At 34.6% G+C, this 19,725-nt stretch overlaps 1 protein-coding gene across 4 annotated transcripts in view; it reads left to right on the forward strand.

The window, feature by feature from the left end:
• Positions 1-19,725, forward strand: part of ERBB4 (erb-b2 receptor tyrosine kinase 4) — a 984,076-nt gene that overhangs the window by 368,980 nt on the left and 595,371 nt on the right. For all 4 annotated transcript variants that reach the window (XM_031451836.2, XM_031451838.2, XM_010992478.3 and 1 more), the window contains exon 2: positions 1,947-2,098. In XM_031451836.2, the coding sequence (XP_031307696.1) occupies positions 1,947-2,098 (152 nt within the window). The remainder of the gene's footprint in view (positions 1-1,946; positions 2,099-19,725) is intronic.

The raw sequence follows: 19,725 nt of genomic DNA on the forward strand, positions 1-19,725 counted from the left end.
TCACTGCCATCTTTGCCTCTGTGATCACATGGCTTTCTCCCTGTGTGCCTTTAGGTTCACATGATGTTTTCCTTTTCTTAGAAGGGCATTGATTTTATTGGATTGGGGCCTATTCGAATGTACTCACCTAACCTTATTTCAAAAATCCTATTTCCCAATAAGGTCACATTCATAAGTACCAGGAGTTAGGACTTCAATATATCTCTAAGAGGGACACACAATTCCACTTCTAAAAGAGTATTTCTAGAAAATATACTGTTTGATGTGGTTTAGAAATCCAGACAAGAAGAGTTTGTATTTTGTTTTTGATTTTATAATGAGCTTCCACTTATGGATAAAAGTCCATGTTATTCTTTAAGGCTTTTAGATTCAGACTTTTGTTATTTTTGATGTGTCCATGGACAAAACCAAGCTTTAAGGGGCCCTGATTGGTTAGAATAAACCCATTTAGACTTTGTTTTTTTCTTTTCTGTACCAAAACCCATTCCCTTGAGTACCACATCAGGCATTATGTCTTCTTTGTCATTTCTATGTTTATGACACACAAAAGTATGTATGACATCATTACTAAGCTCTGTTTCTAGTGTCTTCAAAGTTTACACTTTGTATCTTGCCTTGCATTCGGTGTATATCGTGTAACTTACTCAAAGTTTTGCTCATATTTCATTTTTTAACTTTGCATACTATTATTACGTGATTCATAATGTAGTTTCTCAGTCTGCTGAAGATTAGAATTGGTGCATTAAATGGTAGAGCTGGTGCATTAAATTTTTAAGGCAGATATGTAAGCCATGAGAGGTAAAAACTAAAACTGACTTCTAGAAGACAGAAACAATATCAACATATACACAAACTGTAAAACATACATGCATGTACATTCATGAATAAGAACCACCTTCTTAAGGATAGCAGACTTAGATCATTTATTAACAGTTCATTGTATCTCAGAATACTGTACAATGACCCAGTTGATATCAATAAGAGTTTATATTTCATTACATATGTTTATAAATGTTTCAGTCTAAGTTGTTCAGTATTTGTATTTTAAATGGTATTATCTATGAGGGCTTATGGCACAAGTTTTAATTCTGTAGAAAATTTACTGAATAAGAACAGCTTGTTTTACAATACAAAATATCATTTTTAAAAATAAAATTGTTACCTTTATCATCTTTTGATTTTGATTTACTTACATATGTGGAAAATAGAGTAAATTATTAAGTCCAAAAGAAAAATCTCATTTAAATGAAATTAAGTGTATGTGCATGCTTTATATGTTCATAGCAAATGTGATTATCTCCTTGCTATATGTTTCTGTGGAACCAGGCCTTCTTATTCTGTGGTTAGTACATGCAATTTATGAATATAAATGTATAATGTCACTTATATGTGAAACCTAAAAAAGCGAAACTCATAGAAACAGAGAGAAGAATGGTGGTTATCAGGGACTAGAGGGTGGTGAAATGGGGAGATATTGGTCAAAGAGTACAAACTTCCAGTTACAAGACGAATAAGTTCTGGGGATGTAATGTACAACTTGGTGACTATAGTTAACAATACTATATTATATACTTGAAAGTTACCGGGAGGGTAAATCTTAAATGTTCTCACCACATACACACACACACAAAAACAGTGGTAATTAGGTGAGAAGATGGTGGTGTTAGGTAATGCTGGGATGCTAATTATTTTGCGGTATATAAATATATCAAAATCACATGTATACCTTATAGTTACACAATGTTAATTATAATTCAGTAAAACTGGAAAAAAATTAAAGTGAAGATATTTATCAGTGTATAGGTTATGGGTCTTAATGACATCCAAAATATTTTAATTCAGAGAATTAGAGTAAATCATTGTGGACTAGAGTTGAGGAAAACATTGTCATGGTGCATGTCATATAAAGGTGACATAACTTCTTGTGTTTCTTCTTGTCTTGGCAGTGTGTGCAGGAACAGAGAATAAGCTGAGCTCTCTCTCTGACCTGGAGCAGCAGTACCGAGCCTTGCGCAAATACTATGAGAACTGTGAGGTAGTCATGGGCAACCTGGAGATAACCAGCATTGAGCACAACCGGGACCTCTCCTTTCTGCGGGTAAAGATGTCTCTTTCTTTCTCTTCTCTTCTTTGTAATGGACAGTGATGTCACAATGCATAAAGACAGAATAGTTTGCTTGAACCTGATGGCTAGGTTCTGCTGCCCAGCAGGGATTGTGACTGTAGATGGAAAATCAGAGATGCCAAGGCACACCCAGCAGTAACAAAGTACCATCATGATTGAAATCCTGAGTTTAGAGCAGTTACTGTTGCCCTAAGATTGATGAAAGACTCTGTCAGGGTACAGGGAATGATTCTAGCAAGTCTGTGTTTTTCTGAATTGCAGGCAAGAGGAAAAATTTAGGCTGGGGACTAGGAGGGTCAGAGATAAGTTTGGTTAACTTTAGTAATTTCCTTCTCTGCCCCTTTCTATCACTTTGGAAATTTTACGCTATCTCATGTTACCATCATGAGACCGATACTGTTAACTTTAGAAGAAAAATGGCATCTGTTTTTTAAAACCTACAAGTCATTTAAAGTAGACTCACAGGAAATCACCAGCACTTATGCACTTATATAGGTCTCCATATGCATGTATATGAATGCAAAAGTGCATAAATGGAGTTACCCAGAGACAACCAGCCGTTCTATTAACTTGTTTTGGCTCTCATTTATCCTTACTCTGTTAAACCTGTTGTTAGTGCTAAATGCCTACAGTTTCTTAAGTTTTGCTTTAACCAGAAGAAGAATAAGAAAATCAAAACTTCAAAGGGACTTTGACAAAGTGAGATGGGGATGTGGTCTTTTGTACAACTAATAATTTATTCTTCATATAAGAATTAATAAGGTATATTTTAAATAAATAGTATTCCTAGAATATATTTGATCTTGTTTTCAGTAACATTTACACATTTCTAGGGAGCACTGTCTTATATAAATGAAGACGTAAATCATATTTTGAATACTAATACAGTAAGCTATTTAGTAGATAGTAAATTATTTGGAGAACTATGGTAGTTTTAATAAGTCTATACTTAGATAAATAGTGAAAACAGTGATTTAAAAATACTGTGACTGTAACAAAAATGTCTAGAAAGGATAACAACCTCAGAAAACGTACCACTTCAGAACTTAAATAACACTATGAAACTTATAATATCTGCTTTTAAAATGATTATCATACTAGTACTGAGACAAGGAATTAAGGGCTTTTCATATTCTATTGCTTGGTTGACAGAACTTTAGTTTTACAAGTTCTGTGTCAAAACTTTGTATTAACTGTGATGTTTAATTATGTCACTTTTGTTTATCAAAAATAGATATAAAATTTTTCTAAACTTTTCTAAATCCTTGAATGAGAAGGCCTAAAAAGAACATAACACTTTTTTTTTTTTTCTGTTTTGGGCTATTTTAAGAAATGATCATGTACAAGCCATCCTAGAATAGCCAACTTCAAAGGAGTGCATCTGAGTATTAGTTATTAAAATTTGCTTCAAAGATTTTAACTTGTCTTGATTGACTGTTTTCAGATGGGCTTTATTCTTCAACATCAAAATAAAAACTTGATGGTATATGAACTGATTTGTAGATTTAATTAGAAATGCCAAGAAACTCAATGATATTATAGAAAAGGAAAATTAACTAAGAGCTGAATTCTGAAACAGGGGAAATAGGTTGAATAGTCATTAGATCAGAATAATGTGAGAAAATGTTAAAAGGCGATCTAAGGCCTTTTTCTCCTTATATTTTCCTTTGTTTACTATACATGGTACTAGATTTCACTGGCTTAACAAAAAATAGCATAGTTACTATGACAATCTTTAAAATAAACTACATAAAATTGTCTTGGTTATTATATATTTTATAATTTTACCATTCTTAAGCTCTTGTAACATAACAGGATAGAATGATGTTCATTCTAAATGAACTATGAATGTAGCATATAGACCTTTGTAAGAAAGCCTAGAAATATGAATGTAGCATATAGACCTTCGAGCAGTATGGTCTAAACTGTTGGATATTCTGCTTATTTAGGAACTATTTTGAAGTAAAAAAAAATAAGGTAGGTTAATAGAATGAAGGGATTTGAGAAAATGCAATAAGGCAGACCAAGTTTCCTACTTGGAGCAAGAAATAAGTTGTTTGTCTAAAAAGTTAATTATCAGTTCCTAAGAAACATCTCCAAAAATTTCAGATAAACTTTGTACTAACACATACACATATCTGGATTTTAATCTATTATTTAAATATAACTATAATAGGTTTTTATTTTTGTATTTGGCTTACTAATAACGTCCTTTTTTTGTTTTACTTGTCTTTTGTTCCTTTGGAAAATAATCATTTCTAATTATGACGTATATTCATTCACTCAACAAATGGTCTTAACTCCTATGATACAATAGCGAGGAATCTATTGTCCTTGATGTCAACAATCTTTCAGTCTTGTAGAGGGTTATAGACATAATCACTGTATATATGAATGTGTGTATATATGTTTTTGTGTGTGTGTGTGTATAAACACATATATATGCCAATATGAAATTTGATAGCCACTGAAACAGAATTAAGAAACCAGAATCAAAATCAAGGTATGGTATTGTGTTAATGGTAAGCCCAGATGCTGGGCAATGAAAGGAATGACTAATTCTGAAGGATTCAGGAAAGATTTTGTTGAAGTTGTGCTTGAATTGAAGCATGGGAAAATGAATAGGGGCTCACAAGGTGGGTGGGTGTAAGAGCGTTCCAATGGGAGTAATGTAAGCTAAGACTTAGAAGGCCTCATGTCAAGTTAATAAATGTGTGCCTAGTGTTGTTACTTTAGGTACTAGACCCCAGCATGCAAATGAATCAAATGCTGTTCTCACTTATATGGAACCTCCAGTATAGTATAGATAAAAATAAATTTGGGGATGGAATAAAATATTAAACTGGAGAGGCAGAGAACCTTATACTATAGATAGATAACTAGGAGACATCAGTACCCAAGTAACAATTTTGCATTTGGGGATTAGATAAAATAGTCAAGGGAGGTTGAAAAGAGTGGGCCGAAGAAATGGGCTTCGGACAGAACTCTCTGAATACCCCATTATCTGCTTTTTGGTGTGTTTAGTGTTTTTCATAACTACTTTTATTAGTGAACCCTGAAAGCTAAGATTATTAGCTGAAATCTTCATACTACTTCATTGGATGAGCTGTTATTTCTAAATGTACCTTAGAATATGCTAAAAGCTCTCCATTTAATATAAAATTTCATTTATCCTAATAACTATGTTACGGTTCATTTGTGCTCTTAGTAGCTTCCCTCCAAATTACATAATCTGTTCAATGTTGACACATTGAAATGAGTAGAGTTCATGTGAAGAAAATCTAGTTATTTTACATTATGCTATTCTTTCTGGTAAATTTTGAATTGTGTGAGTGAATAGTAAACTTTCATTAACTTATCCTTTGGATTTCATAGTGCTCATATATGTGTGTGTGTGTGTGAGAGAGAGAGAGACAGAGAGACTGTAATTCATTGATCCACTTCTTACAGAGCTGTACAATTTCCCTTCCTCTAAGGATGACCATTACCTGTAATGTGCTAAGAGAGACATCATAGATAGGAACCTTACATTTCATTTTGGAATTTACTTTTGTCCTTAAGACCTTAAGAAATTATTTTTGTTTTAAGAATATTTTCCATCCTTTTTTCATCTGTAATTAGCAAGGTCATAGTGTTTCTTGTTGTTTGTTTTGTATGAAACGACTCTAGTTTCTGGGATTCGAGATACTTTGTTTACCTCTTTCGCTATCTGAATAGTCAGTGCCTAGAACAAGTGCCTAAAATATAGCAGATTTTCATTAAGTATTTGCTGAATAGACAAATAAGTGTTTTTCTCAGTACTTAATCATACTTCCTTATAAATCACTGTTTTATGTATAATATGTTCTCTAGATGAATATGTGGGAACCTCCTCATGTTATGTCGATGTGGTACCTCCACAGGTCGGATGTGTGGGTAATCAGGTTCCCTTCCTATGAGGATTTGGAATTGTGACAAGGAACATTTAGTTTCTGTATCAGTTAGCTTCTTGACCACTTCTTGACCACCAGGACACAGCTATTTTTTTCTGGTGGTTTGACTGTCAGAGAGAGCTGGGCAGACAGAGGAATGGCACCAACACAGCAAACAGACAAAGAGATCAGAGAAAGAGGCATTCAACTCAAACCAGTAAATGAGGAAGCCCTTCATTTCCAGGTTCTAGTCTGCTTCCAAAGACTGGTTGCATCCTAGCCATTGGGGCCATAGGATATTCTTGGAACTTGGTAGTAACTTTGAAGTGATTTCTTCAAAGATAGGATTGCTTTCTTTTACTATTACTAAAATATTCCATCTAGTATTATCTCCCAAGATCTCAAGAACACAGCAAAAGTGGGCCTTTGAAATTGGATTGAAGATGTGCTTATATATAACCCCCCTAAAAACAAACAAAAACCTATGTTTTGTAGATACTTCCTTGATCTTTGTTAGATATATTTTATTGAAATACTTTCAATTATATTCTTTCAAGATGCTTTTATTATATCAAACTTGATCCTTATTTCTGTACACACCTTTTCACCCAGCTCTGTTGTAACCTCAAGTTTTTACATTTCTTTTAGTGAAAAACAAATCTAGCTGACAGTATTTAACATTAGACCTCTGAGACACTGAGTAGTTGGCTAGAAAAAGGCCCTAAAACTTATTTACTATGTACTTTATCTCCATCAAAAGGTTAAGACTTATAATGGAAAACAGAAAGGCATAAAAATCACGGATTTTTTGCTTTTGTCTTACACTTTGTGAACTCTCTAAAACAAGACGAAACATAACAAGTAATGGGAATGAACTATTAGACCTTTTACCCTTATTAAAATTCTTGGTAAATTTCTCTCCTTTGTCATCCCATTGGTCTTCCTTGCTACTGCTGGCATTCAGTAACCCAGAGCTTCTAACAAGGTGCCTGACCTGCTAGCTTTTATACTTTAAATTTATTTTTTCTGTTTTATGTATTCACTTTAAGCAAATAAGTTTTAAGTGCCAACTAAGATAAAGCAGCGTGAGGTATAACGTAAAGTATATATAAGGAATATTAATACCTCTCTTCAACCATTGCTATAATAGGTAATCATTTTTAATCTGGACTTGAATTTAGTTGTTTGCAAATTGTTTTGGGAAAAGTGTGTGTTAAGAAAAGATGAAGAGATACATTTATTTAGCAGTTGAGTTCCGTTGACCTGGACTGTTAACAATGTCAATAATTCATTGAACCTCTGAATGCTGTAGTCTAGAAGCCTTAAATCTTAATGATTATTCATATCTTTCATTATTGGAAAATAAATAAAGTAAATGGATACATTTAGATATCTTTTCAAAGAGCAGTATTAACATTCTGTTATAGATAGCAAAAGGCAATGACTTAAAAAAATAGGAAAGTATAATTTTTTAAAGCAAAAAGATTTTTAAAGCTATCTATTCTCAGATAATGAATAACACATCTTGCATTGGGAGCGTAACAAATTTTGGAAAACATTATCTGTTTGTATATTTGTGTATTGTATATTGATAGAGCTATGGGAGTTTTCTTTTTTCATATGTAAGAAATAATGCCATCTAAAACAGTCTATTTAAAAAGAAATGACTCCAGTGTTATTTCTTGATAGAAATCATATAGTTTATTTTTCTTTACCAAAGAAGATGTTCTAGTCATAAATTCAATTATCTCTATCAATTAGTTGATAATTAATATTTAAAATGCCATGGAACTACCATCCTCTTTTACCATATATATAGATTTTTCATTTATGAGGATGTTGCTTTTTCAACCACTCTCCATAGGACATGGAATTTGCATTGTTTCCCCAGTGCTGGTCATGGACCTACATTACTTCATTCTCATGCTCATACAGAGTTACTCTTCTGGCTGGTGACAAATATTTGCAGGAAGGCAGATAAAGTTGTAACTAAAAGACAGTAAGATGCAGACTGGCTCACTGGAACTTAAGACCTTGGCTTCCTTAGCATGGTTTTGTTACAGTAAAGTCAGGGATGATGCTTGGCAGTGAGTTTCAAGTTGCAACAAATAACCCTGCCTTTCCCTGTTCCTTAGCTTTTCCAGTAAGGATGAACAGCTCAATATGAAATTCTAAAATATTTGCATTTCAGCCTACTTCTAGCTTCAGGATCTACCTTTTATTCTCCTCTGGCAGTTCAAAGCAGATGACTAAAATTAAATCCAACAGTGTGTGGAGAGGGGTTATATTGTTTTGTGTTGTTTCCATATCCTACTCACTGGCATCAAACTCTGTGCCTGGGCTAAGCTGTCTGCTGTGTAGTATGATTTAGGAAAACCGTACATTGAACAATTCATACTTAAAATAGATAATTTACAAAATACTTTATTTCTTTGGGTCAGAAAATGATTTATTGCATAGTTTTCTTGAACAGTAGCTACCACTGCCTATCTATGTTTGTTTTTAGTTCATTAAATACCAGATAGAATAACTTGTGTGAAAGAGATTGTGTTAGAGAGATTGATTGGAATCACGATGAGAAAAGCAGCATTTTTTTAGAATCATTAAAAATTGGAGAGGAAAACACCATTTAAATAAAAATTATGGCATAAAAAAGGTGGATTCACATGTATTTTATTCTCACATTTACCCAAAAGATAATATAAGTGCAACATTTTCTAAATCAGCATATCCATTTCAGTGCACATATTTTAATTAGATTGTATAGTAAGGGAGAGCAAACTTGAATTTAAGTTTTCTGGTATGACTCTGGTGATATATTTTTAACTGCATTAGATGGTAGACAAATAAATAAGATTCCTATATCAAGTATTTGTATTCTATAACTATTTACTCAATGGGCAGAATAGTGGAAGTTTCTTCTTTTTTTTTTTTTTCTGGTCCTTTTTCCCCCTTTTTCTGTGTCACTCCTTGGGATAGAAGGCAAGAAAAGACTATGAAACTCAACATTCAAATACTTAGAACTAACAGTCATGAGGTTCAAAGAATTACACCTTCACAAAATACATCAGTCAGGTAAACAAGTGTTAGAATAAGACAGGGTGTTCCAACTCTTTATTTAATTTTTCTTTCTGTTTGAATTGCATGTAAAACTACATTTGTAGTAAAACATAACATATTTGCTGTTTTTAGATGATGGAATCTTAGCTGAGTGAGATGGTGAATACTGAAAATGAAGTGGAGAGAATAATATTTTAACATGTTTGTTGGGCCAAAGCAGACATTCTGGGTTAAATGGAATTTTCAAAGCTTTGATATATAAAAGCTATTTCTAAGACTGTTAAACATAATACATATGCAATTTTGTACATATGTATTTAAAGCTGGCTTTCAAATTGAAACTTAATTTTGTACTAAATCTAATCATAGAACTTGTATTGCAATTGAAAAAGCTATGCAATTTACACTTGGCTTAGAAAAATGTATTTTTTTTCTCAGAGGTTAAATAGTATTTAATCAGAAAATATACATTGACTGACAATCCTGATTCTTCAGCAATTCTACATGAAAAATCAAAAGATAAAATGTCTGTATTCTTGCTTTGGCAGTTTTATATAAGTATTTTTGAAACTTTTTTCTTAATCATTTAAGTGAAATATTAAATAAACTATATATTCAACAATTTTGTCTTTATCTTAAAATATTAAAAACAAAATAAATTTTATAGTAACTATAAAAAAGATGTACATTTATAGAAAATGAATATTTGAAGGAATATTGGAAAGGACAGAAATAAGAAAGAGAACAATATAACTTATCATTGTAATAATACCTATATAAATATATGCATATATATTATAAATATAAATTAGTGACCATTTATACATATACATATATGTAAATATTACTTAGCAACCATTTTCTAGATTGAGTCAAGTTAGTGTAAAATACTAGCCCTATATAATGTTTCTAAGAGATTATTAAAAAATACAAGTACTTAATAGAAGGATTTTTTTTAAGTCCCTAAATTGTAATGTATTTTCTAGGAAAAAAAAAATGTCCTTGTTGCAAATGTACTTAAATTTCAAATGAATTTATTAAGATGCTGAGCAGATGGAAAGTGTTTCTTTATACTTCTGGGGGTTGTGGCACTGACATTTGGCTTAAATGGTGAGTATAATGAATCTATAGGCTTGTCTTAACCTTAATTAGAGAAAAACGCAAGTAACAAACCCATCTCACTCTATGATTCTTAGATAGTCTTTGCTCAGGGGAATTGAGTGTACAGAGCTTATTTTTCACCTTTTTTATTTATAAGTTTATTTTAAAACTAACTCAGGGAATTTTGGAAATGGGCTACCTTTTAATTCTAAAATCCAAACACTGGAATAAAACTTTGTTTAAAAAAAAATTATGTGCATTTTCGTTAGCTTTATTTTTCTCTGATTCTTAAATGGAACACTTTTTTTTTCTTTCAAAAAAGAACAGGATTAAACTTGATGAACAACTTTGTACGAGACCAAATCAATTTTAAAGCTCTCTCTTCAGTCACATAGAGTATAATTTAAAGTTCAGAAGTGTAAAAATAAAATGTGAAAACTTTTCCATTTAGAACCACTATAATTATTTCTTCTGATCCTTAATTTGAACCCATCTAACTATGAAGTGCTATATTAAAATATATAATGAAAGTGATAAAAATTGAAGTATTTGTTTTAGTAAATATAAGCCTCTTTAAAATCATTTCTATTCAATCTCTACACTGGAATTAGAATATGTAATTGAACGTTGGTTGAAGTAAGCCCTCTTGAACAGCTTGATGCCACGTTTGTTTCCAAAAGTACAAGTGCCTGTGGGTTCCGGGGCACCAGTGGTCCCTTAGTAAGAGTAGCTCTGTCTAGCCGTGCTGGGTTTCTTCCTTCCTTCTTTGAGTCCCTGGGCAGCAAGCATTAAGCCATGCTCTGAAGACTTGACAGTACATTTTTTACAAAGCTTTTTCAGAGTTTCAGCTTTTGGGTGGTAGTGATTTTGTATTTGCTGAAAGGTGAAATTGCAAGTTAAACACTTGGTTGTTTTTAAGAGAAAATCAATAGCCAAAAATGTACAAAGGCTGTACAGAGTGAGGGACAGTTGTTTCAACCATCTAAAAGATGGTATCACATGGAAGCACTGGGAAACACTCTTGAAAGCAATTAATGAGACATCAATGAACCACTGGGAAGAGTTCATGAAAGGCAAACAGTGGAAAGTATAAGCAAGTATGTACCAAATGCTGGATGATATTTCTTTCTTAAAACTTTCCATCCTCTGGGAACAGTGGCCAAAATTCTTATTATGTCCCTGTATTTTCTGACCCCTGCCTATAAATCTTATCTTCTACTATCTCTGATGACATTAAAGCTCATGTCCATCTTTCAGTCATTCCCAACTTCCTTTATGTATTCAGATCTAACTCTACTGCCCTTTATTCCATGGTCAGACTTTCTCCCCATTGATACACATAGACATGTCCCCTTAGTCCTATCTAGGCTAAATTCCTTCAGGAAGCTTTACTAGCTCCCATGTCTTGTTGAATTTTTCCCATTTATTACATTCATAGCACCTTGTTCTTTGTAGCACTTCCAGTATAGCAATTATTTAATAAGCATTTGTTTAATTTATGTCTGTTCTCCTATATACTAAATATCTGAGGGTAGGAGCCATGTCTGGTTCAGTATAGAATTCTACACATTACACAGTGTCTGTCATAGAGCAGCTGCTCAGCAAATATTTGTGGAATGAATAAATAGGTACATTTAATAACAATAAGAGTGAATTCATTTATTCTTTATAACTTTCTAGTTAGGAAAATAAATAATTGCATAGGATTTTTTTTTAATATATGTGTTATTTACTTTTCCAATCAAAGCTCCTCTCTCTAGTGTCTTGTGGAATCTACGGTCTTTCATCTTATGTTTTAGGAAATGTTTTGGTTAATAAATAATATGCTTCTTATAATGGAAACAGGAGAAATTTAACTTACATACTACAGTCATACGTACAAACCTAATGGGTAGATGAATAGTTCAGTTTGCTGTCTCGGCTGTGTGATGAGCAAAGTCGTAACCTTCACCACTTTACGTATCTTCTTCTCTGGCCTGACTTGGTTACCTGAGACTCCCTTTGTTGACATGATGCCCCGTATGCAGCTACTGTTTATAATCTAAGGTTCTATGCTTTTGTATGAAATTATCTATTCTACCAACCTTAACACGTTCCCCACACTCAATCTGTATTCCCAGATTGAATCCTCACCCCACCTTGACCATCCAATTAAAGCAAAACGAATGTTTTCCATTGTTTCCCCATGGTACTAAGTGCCTATCTGTGCTACAGCATATGTCACTTTGTATGGGAACTTGTTGGACAGTGGAGTGTACTTTGCATTTTCATCGATTTGTATAGATATTTTATAGTGTTAATGTTCAGCAGCTTTTGTCATTGAGCAGATAAGCTGGGTTAAGTGGTTTCCTCCCAGTGAATTGTGTTATACTGAAACTCTATTCTTTGTAATAAGAAACGTCGCGTTTACAGACGTCCTTAGAGTTACCCTTTAGGCTGGCATAGACTAATACCTGATACATACCATATACTGGGATAAGTACACAGCACTGTGCTGGTTTTATGCCTAATTTCTGTCTTCGACTCCTTAGTACAGCCCTATGTCTAGGTGTTACTATTCTCATTTTGTAGGTGGTGAAGCACAGTGACTGTTCCAGGACTATACAGCTAAGCCAGCATTTTGACCCAGTCCTTTTACTTCAGAGGTCAGACACTAGCACTTGGCCTTGCTCCTGCCCACTATTTACCAAAGCTGTTACTTAGAGAGGATAGGTTTTTAGAAAAGTTGATTCAAGTCCAGTAGATTTTTACAGAAAAAATAAATTAATTTCAGAACTATACTGATTGTGGCAGAAGGTGGGCCTTGGGAGAACCACTGTAGTTGGGGACCTTGAATAGACCCAGGCTTGCTCAGTGCAGGTAGCAGATGGAATGATGAAAACCTTACAGAAAATTTTTGAGACAAATTTGTCTAGTTCATTATTTAGATTTTATAATAAAAATAAATAAACATTCACTCATTCAGCAGATCTTTTTTGACTCCCAACTCATTGTGATTTGCTGTGCTGTGTTTACAAACTATAGAGTAATGTTAAGAGTTCCTAGCCCAAACCTTGTAAATGCTGAAAGTGTGGCACAGACAGTAAATGCCACAGACATTGCCAGCATGGACTCAATCCCTGTAAGAAAAAGGGCTACATCTTATCCTTCTTTATATTCCCAGCACCTAGCACCCTACCTGGTACACACACACAAAAACTGTAAGATAAATAATAGATGATTGAATATTATGTATTTAGGTGTGTGGAGGGGGCAGGTGTCATAGAAAGATTCATAGAAGTGGTTTCCTGCCCCACATGGAAGGAGCTTAGCAGTCACCACTCTATCCGAACAACAAGTACAAAGCTGAAGAGAGTGAAAAAATCAACTCTTCAGGGGCACCCAGTCATAGGGGAGCCCCCACAGTACTGTGAGATTTGCCTCCAGAAGCCCAGTTGGATTCCCACAGTAAATATAGGAGAAAAATCTGCTTAGGCTTCTAACAGGAGGAGAGGAAAAAAACTATTTTGAAATGAGCTCCTTTCTTCTTAACAAGGCCTGCCTTCAGGGGAAATTAGTTAACCAGAGCCTAACCTGCTGAGGCATTATCAGAGCCTGACTGACCTGGGCAAGGGAAATATCCAACACAAACCCACGCTAGCCATCCCGTCCCACCAAAAGGGGGAGATGAAAGGCTGGGAAACACTTGTGAAGTTCACAGTTCAGAGGCACAGTCTCACTGAAAGACTGAGGCCTAATCATAGGACTCTAGCCTAGGTCTCCTGTCTCCCCACCACATTCCTAAATGCCTACTTGTACCACCCGCTTTAACCTAGTACACCATGCCGGCTATCAAGAAAAAATTACAAGGCATACCAAAGGCAAACACCACATTTTGGGGAGGTAGAACGAGCACCAGTACCAGCCATGGCAGGGATGTGGGTATAATCGGACTGGGGATTTAAAACAATCATGCCTGATATGCTAAGGGCTCTAACAGCTAAAGCAGACAGCATGCAAGAACAGATGGTCAACGTGAGCAGAGTGACGTAAACCTAAAGAAAGAATAAAAACAAAATGCTAGAGCTAAACAACCAACCAACCAACCAAACAAACAAACAAAAACACTGTAACAGAACTGAAGACTGCCTTTGAGGGGCTCATTAGTAGACTGGACGTGGCTGAGGAAAGAATCTCTGAGCTAGAGCACGTCTCAAGAGAATCCTTAAAAACTGGAAAGCAAAGAGAACAAAGACTAAAAAAACAGAGCCGGATATCCAAGCACTGTGACATGGCTATATGATTCCAACCATATGACTGTTTGGAAAAGGAGAAACTATGGAGGCAATAAAGGAATCAGTAGTGGTGAGGGTGGGGGAGCGGTACTGGGGAGGCAGGGGGAGAAAAATAGGCAGATCACAGAGAATTTTTAGGACAGTGAAGACACTCTGTATGATACTATAATGATGAGTATTGCACTTTGTATACTGTTATATATACCTTTGTAATTATGTCATTATACTTTTGTCCAAACCCCTGGAATATGAAACCCCAAGAGTGAACCCTGAGGTAAATTATAGACTTTGGGAAACTATGATATATTGATATAGGTTCATCTTTGGAAAAAAAAAAAAGGTATCATTCTGTGAATGAAGTTGTGCATGTGTGAGGGTAAGGAGTATATGAGAAAGCTCTGTCTTCCTCTCATTTTTGTTATAAACCTAAACTCCAAACAGAAAATAGTATATAAGATCTTTTAAAAAAAATCATAGAGGAAATAAAAGTTAGGTAAGTTGTGAAAAAAATAATGAGTTATGAAAGAATAGAGAAAATGGAGAAAGAATTCTAGATACACTTCCATTTGGACAACCTCCTCCATTTTTTATTCACTATGTAAATGTGGAGACTAGAAGAGACATAACGAAGAAGAATTAATTTGTGCATAGGGGAAGGTGTTGGGATGCAACAGAAACCTGGAAGTGGTAGGACGTTAAGGCAGAAAATCGAAATCAGGGCCAAATTGTGAGCCTTTAAGATAAGACTGGTTATGAACGTGAGAGTATTACTTGGGGAACTCAGTCTTGTGGCAGCATGGAGTTATTTCAGTCTCTGGAACCACTTGGTTGCAGAGACAGCTGAAAGCATGAGATACATTCAGTAATCACTGTAAAGATATATTTAACAGGACTTAATGATTAACTGAATATAGAGTTTGTGGGTGAAGAAATAGACAAAAAAAAAATGCTGAGATCTCAACTCTGGGTATTTAGGCAAATGTATTATCCTGGATATAAGAGGGGCAAAGGATGGAGAACCAGTTGTTGCCAAAGATATCTGGTGGCAGCTTTCTTGAATTTCTGTCCGTTTTTCAGGAAGACTCTCTCAATGGAAATGCTCTTTGCACCCCAACTAAGGTATACCGTCAGAGCTCAGTCGAGTGGCAGAGAAGAGGGTAGCCAGGGAATGGAAGTGTTAGTAAAGCATTTATCAGGATAACTTTTATTTGCAAAGCCTGGTGACTGCTGCATTCATTTCAAATTCTGTAATTAGGTGCAACAAACGAGAAGTAAAGCTCACCAAGTGATCAGTTGTGCTTAAGCCTTTCGGGGCAGTAACCTAGTTGTCTTTCTAAGAGATACAGTTCCCTGAAGAGCTTGGCTTAACCTTATGTGTGCTGAATGTAATTACAGCACCTTTAGAGTCAAGATGGGGGGCTGCATTTTTATTGCGGGAGCTAATCTGAAAGCACTTTTGGCGACAAAATTCACAGGTAAACCTGCTTTGGAAGAGTCCCCTTTTGATTTTGCTTCTTATCAGTTAAAGCACGTATCAGATGTCAATGGAATGTGACTCAGTTGGGTACTTAGTCCCCAGTTCTCGTTCTGTTTTAGTGAGGCAGCAGCCACAGCATCGGGCTTTATTACTCCCCATGAAGGAGGATGTAGAAAAGGTGTCAGCACTCCTGGGGTCGGCCATCCAACATCCTTCCTAAAGAAGGGGAGGGCATAAGGTAAACTAGCCTGTGATGCAAATAAAGAGGAAGACAGTGAAAGCAAAGAAGGTGAGTTGTTTAGAAAGGGATAGGCCAGGTTAAAAGGCTTAGAAGAAAAGAGGAGCCAGCAGTAAATAAAAATCTGAGGACTGGGAAAGGGGATGGATTTTGGTGAGCTGAGAGGAAGCCTGAAGTACGGGGAATATACTAGTAAATAAAGCATGTGCTAAATGGATTCCACTGTGATTTCCAAATTGCTTAGATTTTGAATCTAATCTTTTGAATGGGACAGCTTCACCTTGAAAAACTGACTCCTTTATTCAAGATTTCTAAAGGCACCTCTTGCCCAGTATCTTAGTGTTTATGAACAATTTGTCTTTTTAATTGAGTGACTCTCTCTATCTTTGTGAGCTGGTGGGGCAATTTTGATTTACTGATGATGTGACACAGAAAGGTTAACTGACTTGCTGTGGGTCATGTGTTAGTAGCTGGCAGAACTTAAACTCAGAACATTCTAAAGAGAATTACCTAGGAACTCATAACAAAGTTTAACTTTGTAGATAAATGAGCCCAATTGATGTCATTTACATTTTCATTGTGGAATTCATATTACATCTGTACCTAACTGAAAGGGAAACCTCAAAACAAATTGTTGCAATACATTTTTAAGGAAAAATAGATCTAGTCTTTATTGGTATTTGTTTAACCACGTCATGAGTAACAGCAGCCCACCCCATAATATACATGTGACAAAATCATGTATCCTGCTAGCATGAACACTGCTAGAAGGATTGTCTTAACTCAGTGGTCAGTAAGCTACTCAGCACAGACTCAACAACTTTTCTCAGACTACGTTTGGACTATTATGTTCAGATAAAGACCCTACATTTAAGGATAGAATTGATTGACTTGGATTGTGTCTAATAGGCAATTGGGACAGTATGTTTCCAGAAAGTCATGTCTCAAAGTAACAGTGAAAGAAGTGGGTGTGTTGACCCTGGTGAGGAGAGGACTAAAGGAAAACATGGTAATTGTTTTCAGATATCTGAAGGGCTCTCATAGAAAAGGGAGTGGCCTGGTTTTGAGTTGTTCCAGAACACAGAATTAGGCAGAAGTTAAAAGGAAGTCAGATTTTGGCTTAAAATAAAACTTTTGTGAACAATTAGAGCATTCTAACAATATAATGGGGTGCCTTGTTAGATGGGGAAAATAGACAGGAACTCTTAATTGAACACCTTGTATTTTCCAGGCACTGGACCATTGGCACCATAGAGCAGCAAGAGAGAAAAAAAAATGCATTTAAAGAGCCTGGCACATTGTAGGCACCCAGTTGATGTTATACAGTTCTCTTATCTTCCCTGAGTGTTTCTTACTTTATATTCACAACAACCCAATGACATTATCATTATTATCAACATTTTACAGAATGTACTCTTATTTTCTTTTAATTTTTTTACTGAGTCATTTTTCTACATAAATGTATTTTAAAATTCAATTCAACATTACTACCAAAAATGAAACTCCAATATCTTCAGCATAAATATAAAATAATAGAGCATCAATGCAAAGAAAACACATGACTTCCAAACATGCAGAGTGTGAGGATTTCTTCTTCTCTCCTCTAGGAAAATAAAATAGCAAGAGTTAGAGATGTGTTAAAGATGTAGAGACACCACACTGGTATTTCCTCTTTGGTATAATTGAAAGGAAGAACTTTCACACAATTTGATTCAGTGCTACTTAATGTACTCTATGTGCCTGAAATTGTCTCGTTTACCACCCTTTGGGAACCATTGGACTCAAATGTCTGCAATGACCTAGACATGGCCTCTAAACTTAGAGAGATCATGATCTGGCAAACTAATTTATAATGAAGTTCCAGCATTTGGAGACTCAGTGGATTTCTTCATATTGGATTTTCCCTGTGAACTTTTAAGTCGTAGGGGATTCTACTGAAGGAGCTATTTTAGGGCCAGTGGCATTACCAGAGTCATCTAATTTTAGGGAATTTTCTAATGGGATACTCCAGTCTCAAGCTGTTTTGAGAAATAATATCTTTTTGAAAAACAAAGGATTTTAGTGTTTGATAAATTCTACTTATTTGACCTTGAACAAATTCCTTTTTCAGCCTCAGTTTCTTCTTTGCAGTAAGAATGCCAACATACACAGGGTAGACGAATGCGATGCAAAAATGTAGAGACTCTATACTAGTGCTTGGCATATAACAGAAGTTCAAAAATAAAATTCTTTACCCAATTTTGAAGTAAAAATATTCTAGCAAAGTGCAATATTACTTGATTTCTGCTTTTTAAATAACTTGTTATCATAAAGAATATCAAGCTGCTTTTGTGTGACTTAGAAACACACTACAGTGTTGTGGTTAAGATCATGGGCTCCAGAGTCAATAGCATGGTTTGAGCCCTCCTTTATGAGCCCAGTGAATTTGGGGAAAGTATTTAACTTCAACTGAAAAATGAAATTTAATGGAACCTACCTTTTGGATTGTAAGGAGTTTTAAAGGAGTTAATAACAAATAAAGTGTTAAGAACATTAACTGTCATATAGTGAGAACTCCAATGTTTTAAAAAGTGAAATATTCAGAGAAAAATATTTCCAAGAAATATTTCATTGCTTTATTATTTTTCTAGTGGACAAACAAAAGTTTCTTTAAAATTAAAATATCAGAACATTAAAAAGAAAAAAAAAGGAAAAGAATAAAATCCCTAAACAAGCTCTTTACTGGATAAGCAGTACATACCAACCTCTCCTGTACAGGCATGGAATATAAAAAAGGTTAATATTCATATGTTTTCAAGTGGAATTTTCACTAAGATTAAAAAAATTGATTCACCAGTCTCTTAAACTGTATTTATGTACTTACAGAAGACAAGTGAATCATTTATTAGACCCATTAATCTTTCAGGTTATAGCAAATAGAATACTGGTATGATCAGTAGTTTGCTTAAATTTGGTTACATTTTTAACTAAAAACTTTTGTTCTCCAAATGAAATTTGTATTTACCATGCCTCATACATTCCTACCCTCTTTCTGCACTACCCCCTTACTACCCCATGTAAACGACGGGACTAGAAAAGTCGTATCATCAACATATAATGCCAAGGAGCATGAACTTAATATATATATATATGTGTGTGTGTGTATAAAATAGATGTGTGTTTGTGTGTGTATATATATAAAATATATATACAGTATATATACTATATATGTTATATATAGTATATTCACAATTCTAATAAGAAATCAGATAAATTATTTGGTAAATTCTCATTTACCAAAAAAAATAAGGGGTGAAAAGGAAAAGAAGGAGAGGAAAAGAAAAGAGGAAGGGAATGAGGGAGAAACATAGGAAGGGAAGTGAACAAGATAGGTAGGACAATCAACAGCCCCTTCCCCCACCCCCACCATGATTTTAACGGTGGCTTTAAAGAGGAGGAGGTATTGATCCATCAGGCTATGTAATGCTGTTCTGAATCCAGAGTGACTGCTTTTATCTGTCTTATGTATTAGAATTTTCTAAATAAAGTTTTATTTGGAA

Source organism: Camelus dromedarius, chromosome 4 (assembly GCF_036321535.1).
Source record: "Camelus dromedarius isolate mCamDro1 chromosome 4, mCamDro1.pat, whole genome shotgun sequence".
NCBI classification, from domain to species: Eukaryota; Metazoa; Chordata; class Mammalia; order Artiodactyla; family Camelidae; genus Camelus; species Camelus dromedarius.